Raw genomic sequence first — 6,365 nt, 5'->3', positions numbered from 1 at the left:
TTACACTTATCATTTACCATCCTTTTGAAATAAGTATTTTACCAGAACCGTTCCAAACCAACAGTTCCCAGAAGTAGTAATAGTGATCGGTGTTCGTACCATCAACGTTCCTAATTAGGGTGAATCAGTAGGAATTTAGCTAATTGTTTCCTTTCAGTTCACTCAATATAGTTAGGATCAGGTATTCAGGATCGAAAGGTGATTAACCTAATTACTTCCGATCTCAATTACCGATAGTTGATAGTTAGTTAACCTGTGATCACTGAGTTCTTTAGGATTCAATGGAAGAGTTCGGTTCTTGTATTTTAAGATCAGATTGTAAGAAGGTTCGTAAATTAGTTTGTGAACCTTCCGTGTTTTCTTTTCATATCAGTTAGTGTTATTCTTACTTAAGATCCTCATCCAAAACCCCAAAATAAACAAGTCCCTAACCAATAACAAGAACACTACCCTGCAAGTCCTTTGAGAGACGACCCGAGGTTTAAATACTTCGGTTTATAGATTTTAGGGGTTTGTACTTGTGACAAACAAATTTTTGCATGAAAGGATTATTGTTGGTTTAGAGACTATACTTCAACGAGATTTTATTTGTGAAATTCTAAACCGTCAAAAATCCGTTCGTCAAAATGGCGCCGTTGCCGGGGATGAGCAATGGTGTTATGTTATTGGTTATTGTACAAATGTGAATAGTGTAAATAGCTTGTCTTTTGCTTGTTTACTAGATTTTGTTAGCTTTATTTTTGTTTTTCCATAATGAATTCTCACTTTGGCTATGAGTTTGGCTCTAATTGTGTTGTAGGGAATGTGAACTTCAATGCTAACATGTACCAAGGTTGGAACACTCCAAGATGGGAGGAGCCTCAAGGAATTGATCACTCCTATTGGCATCAACCTCCGGACACTTATAGGTATAATTTCCATCCTAATGCATGCCAATTTAATGGCTATGGTGGCTCCTTTTATGACAACCAACCACCACCATATGCCTATGACTCGTACCCTCAACATGAACCTCAACCATTCTCACAAGCCTTTCATCACCAAACACCACCCTATGATCCATATCCATCATATAACCAATCATCCACACCATATCCTTGTGGCCATTATGAGCAAGAACCCTTAGAATCACCACCCTATCAAGATCACTACCAAGAACCACCTCAAATCTCACCATCTCCATACCTTTACCAAGAAGAACCACCTTCCTACTATGAATCCTCTCTTCAAAATAATGAACCTCCATATTCACCCCAAGCCCCAATAGATGAGCCTCTCACTTTGCTACTCCAAGGACAAGAAGCCATGAAGCGGGATACACTTGAGTTTGTGACCAATTTGACCAAGGTGGTGCACACTTTAGCCCACCAATACTTGAATAGCCTTGCATTGTCTACGTGTGGGGAGGTCTCCCTTCCCAAGTTACCATCCAATACAATATTTAAGTGGGTAAAATCTCTATCTCTAGACTTTAATTTCTCGCTTGAATATGGTTTGATTGAAACGGATGGACAACTTAGAGCTCTTTGTGGAATTAAAAGCAAGAATGAGTTGTGTAGTGGTTGCGAGTTGGGAATTAGGCTCATTAAGGTCAAAGTTTCAAGGCATAGGAACGATGATTGGAAGAATATCACATTGCATGGGTCTCAACAGAAGGTTTGGTATGTTAAAGAGAATTCTATATGCCAACCACCCGGAAAGAAAAAGTATGAAGATCAAATCGAAGATGGGTGTGAAGATAAGATATGGGATCCCGGTTCGCTGAATGAAGACCAACTATGGGGACTCATATCTTGGGTAGAACTTTGCCCAAGCTTGACGAAAATGGTTGGAAATTCTGTCAACCAATTGAGAAGCAAGGATCCTTGGAGATTCAAGGATGAGTACAAACATAAGCCACCATGACAATTTTTGTTGAACTTGCTTGAAATAATTTATTTTGGAACATGGTTTTGAGCTAAGAACACAAGCTTGTGAGATTTGAGCCTAATGGTGTGGTTACATCTTATAACCACTTATTTTCCTTCTTGCGTGTAATTGTTCTCTTTCTATGATTGTAATCTTTGATTTGTTTGAATCTATATGTCCCATTATTCCTTGTATTCATGCATTTATATGATTGAGACCATCATTTCATTAGCTCACTTATCCAAATAGCCTTACCTTTTACTCTCCTTTGTTAGCCGATTTTGAGCCTACGCTTAACCCACTTGTTCTTACTTTAGCACATTACAAGCCTTAAAGCGGAAAACAATGAATGTCCTTTATTTTGATCTTTGATTGGCTTAGGCTAGTGAGTGTGAGTGTCATCCAAGAGTGGGAAAACTTTGGGACATTGGTTGGGATAAAAAGGTGTTTGTGTTTTGTATTTTTATATTGGGGAATTGGTACATATTCATGTATTGATTAAATGTATAGACCTTATGCATTGATGTTCTTGTGTATAGTTTGAAAGAAAAAAAGAAAAAATGAAAAGAAAAAGAAATAAAAGTGAAAAAGAAAAAAAGAAAAGAAAAGAAAAAAAATGTATATAGAAAAAGAAAGAAAAAAAAAAAAAGAAGAGCAATAAAGGGGACAAAATGCCCCCAAATGAAGCTCAATAAGAATCAATGCATAAGTGTTGTGAAATGAAAAGAAAATGCATGAGTATGTGAAAAAGTGAGGAATGGGTAGTTAGATTAGTACTTAATTGTATAGGTCATTATATAGGTTAGGTGGGAAAGTTTAAGTTAATCAAAGATTCAAATCCTGAAACAATATAAGATTTGCCATAGTTGCTACACGTATGGTGGCGCGCACGCGCAAAGTACGTGCACGCGCCGTTGCTGCCACCTAGTTCACTTAAAGCAAAACGTGGCCAGCGAATTCTAAAGCCTTGTGGGCCCAATCCAACTCATTTCTGATGCTATTTAACCCAAGGAGTGAAGAGGGAAACATATGTTAGTTACCAATTAGTTTAGTTTTAGAAATAGTTAGAGTTAGAGAGAGAAGCTCTCCCTTCTCTCTAGAATTAGGATTAGGAATTAGGGTTAGATTAGGATCTCATAGTTCTAGGTTTAATTCAAGTCTCCTTCTACTTCTACCTTCAATTGATGATTGCTACACTTTGGTTCTTCTCTCTATCCCTATTCTCTTGTTGTAATTTCTCTTATTTTGTTTCTAGGTTTTGTAATTGAGATACTCTTGTTCTCTCTATTTTCTTTCAATAATGCAATTTGAGGTAATTCATGATAATTGTGATGTTCGTCAGCCCCCTTGAGCTTTTTAATCCCCTCTTGTTCTATAAATCACATTACTAGCCTTAAGCAGAAAAACAAAATAAAAATCCCAAGTTGAATCCTTGATTAGCTTAAGATAGATATTGTGTACAATTTAAGAGTAGGAAATTTTATGGGAACATGGGATGATAGAAACAAAGTAGGAATTTAAAAAGAATAAGATGTTTCAAAATAAAAAAAAAAAATTGGGAAGAATGCTCATGAGAAATCAAGACAATTGAATTACCATGTGCATCAAAAAAATAATAATAATAATAAATAAATTTTCAAATTGTTTAAATAAAAGGGATACAAAAATTCTCCAATTGTAAAATAAAAAGAATCAATGCACATGGGACAAAATTAAAATTTAATGCATGAGTTTGCAATACGAAGAGGGAAAATTTGGGCAAATAGGTTAAGAAACTTTGATTTATAAAGTATGTATGTTAGGTGAGATCTTAGACTAATCAAGGATTCGCTTATTAGCTCACTTAGCCTTATACATATACCATTACCATTACCTTGGCCCCATTACAACCTTGAAAAAGACCTCATGATTTTTGTATGTCTGTATTCTATAATTGTTGATTGGTTAGATGAAGAACAAAGTTATAGAAAGTAAGGATAGAAAAAGAATAGAGTGATTAACCCAATAAACACTGAGTGACTAGAGAGTAAACACAAATTCCAGTGAGGATTCAATAGCTCATCACCATATATCTCTGCTTAAATTGTTAATTGTCTTGCAAGTTTGTGAAATATTTTTACCCATCTCAATTGTAAAAGTGCTTTAACATTATCTAAGGTTTGGCTATGCATATATGATTCCTTGAGGATATGAATTAATTCAACTACATGTAAGCTTTATATATACAAGTGAATAACAATTAGAATTGCATGATTCATTTAGGTAGTTGCATTTACAATAGATTGCATTGCATGAGATTCCACCACTTTAACCTTACCTTACTCTTTATCTTGGATTTAGCATGAGGTCATGCTATTGTTTAAGTGTGGGGAGGTTGATAAACCTATATTTCATGATATATTTTGTTCTCAATTTAAGTGATTTATTCAACCCTTCACCCACTTATTCATGTGAAATTGCATGGTTTTACTTTTCCTTCCTTATTATGTGATATATGTGAAAAACATGTTTCCTATGCTTTAAAAATAATTATTTTAATTACCTTTTATTACCATTCGATGCCGTGATTTGTGTGTTGAGTATTTTCAGATCTCCTAAGGCAGGAATGATTTAAAGGATGGAAAGGAAACATACAAAAATGAAAGGAAAGCACAAAATTGAATTTTTGAAGAAACTGGTAGCGACGCGAACGTATGGACGACGCAGCCGCATGCCTAGCGCGAAAAGGCAGTGACGTAAATGCGTGATTGACGCGGACGTGTGCCTTGAGCAGAACACAGATGACGTGTACGCGTGACCGAAGCGAACGCGTGATAAGGAAAACTCCAGATGACGTGTACGCGTGACCGAAGCGAACGCGTGATAAGGAAAACTCCAGATGACGCGACCGCGTGACCCACGCGGATGCGTGACAGACGCCACGCACCAGAAACTGCAGAAAACGCTCCCAGCGATTTCTGAAACCCTTTTTGGCCCAGATCCAAGTACAGAAAGCACAGATTAGACGTTATAAAGTGGGGAAATGCATCCATTCAAAGGAGGCCTTCAATTATTCACTTTTCATAGTTTAGATGTAGTTTTTAGAGAGAGAGGTTCTCTCCTCTCTCTTAGGTTTTAGGATTAGGATTCCTCTTAAAGGATTTAGGATTTCAACTCTTCATCAAGTTCAATATTTCTTTTACTTTATATTTCTCTTTTACTTTCAGATATTTTAATGCTCTCATTTAATTACTTATGTTACCAAATTGGCTTATGAACTCTCTATGTTTAGATTGATTTTCTCTTATTAATGCAATTGAGGTATTTCAGATTTATGATTCTTGTTTAGCTTTTTATATTCTTGGCTTTAATTGATTAACTGGAGGCTCTTGAGTTATCAACTTATCGTGATTGATTGTTATGTCAGCTAATTGACTGGAATTCCACTAACTCTAGTCTTTCCTAAGGAGTTGGCTATGACTTGGGAATCTAACTAATTAGTTCACTTGACTTTTCCTTACTTTCGTAAAGGTTAACTAAGTGGGATTAACTTCAATTCTCATAGGAGTAACTAGGATAGGACTTCCGAATTTTCATACCTTGCCAAGAGTTTATTTTACAGTTATTTATTTATTTTACTTGTCATTTAAATTACTTGTTCCTTACTTTCAAAACCCCCAATTTACAAAACTCATAACCAATAATAAGAACACCTCCCTGTAGTTCCTTGAGAAGACGACCCGAGGTTTAAATACTTCGGTTATCAATTTTAAAGGGGTTTGTTACTTGTGACAACCAAAACGTTTGTAAGAAAGGATGATTGCTTGGTTTGAAAACTATACTTACAATGAGAATTTATTCTGAATTCTAAACCGTCAATCATCTGTTCTTCAGACGGCCTAAGGGTAAGAGACTTAGAGCAGAGTTGGACAAGTCAATTAAGAAAACTATGCAAAAAAGGAATAGGAAATCACACCCGGTATGTGTTATCTGCAGCTTATATTTTAAATTTTTATATATCAATGGTGTTGATCTTGATTAATGTATGTTGTTCTATTTGCGTTGTGCATCTTGTAGGATGAGGTTGACCTTCCGTCAGATAATGATCATCATCGGTCCCTTAATAAAAGAGTTGAGGATTCTACTATGTAGAACTCATCGGAAGGTGGCGGATTCATGCACCTGTTGAATTCCTTTAGGCATATATAGATAGGTTTCTTGGTTTGAGTTAGGTGTCATTCTTTACATACAACTTAATAAACTATTCCCTTTTCTGTTTTGTCACCAATGGTTATCATGTTTTATTGTAATCTTTTCAATGAAACAAAAGAGAAGACAATAAAAATCACAATTGATAAATGGTTTAAATTTGCCGTGAAAACGGACCAAGAGAATTTAAAACCAAAATGTAAATTAACAAAACGCATTGATATCGCAGTGCAGTGCACGCAGTCGCTAATGCATAACGCACGAAACAA

The 6,365-nt window shown here is 35.6% G+C and overlaps 1 protein-coding gene across 1 annotated transcript in view; it reads left to right on the top strand.

Annotated features, from left to right (window-relative positions):
- Positions 1-6,039, top strand: part of LOC110272096 (protein FAR1-RELATED SEQUENCE 5-like) — a 21,630-nt gene extending 15,591 nt beyond the window's left edge. The window contains exons 8-9 of the mRNA XM_021123913.1: positions 5,782-5,866; positions 5,965-6,039. Coding sequence (XP_020979572.1) covers positions 5,782-5,866; positions 5,965-6,039 — 160 coding nt within the window. The remainder of the gene's footprint in view (positions 1-5,781; positions 5,867-5,964) is intronic.

The sequence above is a fragment of the Arachis ipaensis genome, chromosome B05, assembly GCF_000816755.2.
Source record: "Arachis ipaensis cultivar K30076 chromosome B05, Araip1.1, whole genome shotgun sequence".
NCBI lineage: Eukaryota > Viridiplantae > Streptophyta > Magnoliopsida > Fabales > Fabaceae > Arachis > Arachis ipaensis.
The sequence above is the reverse complement of the archived record's forward strand: the minus strand, read 5'-3'. Positions and strand labels throughout refer to the sequence as shown.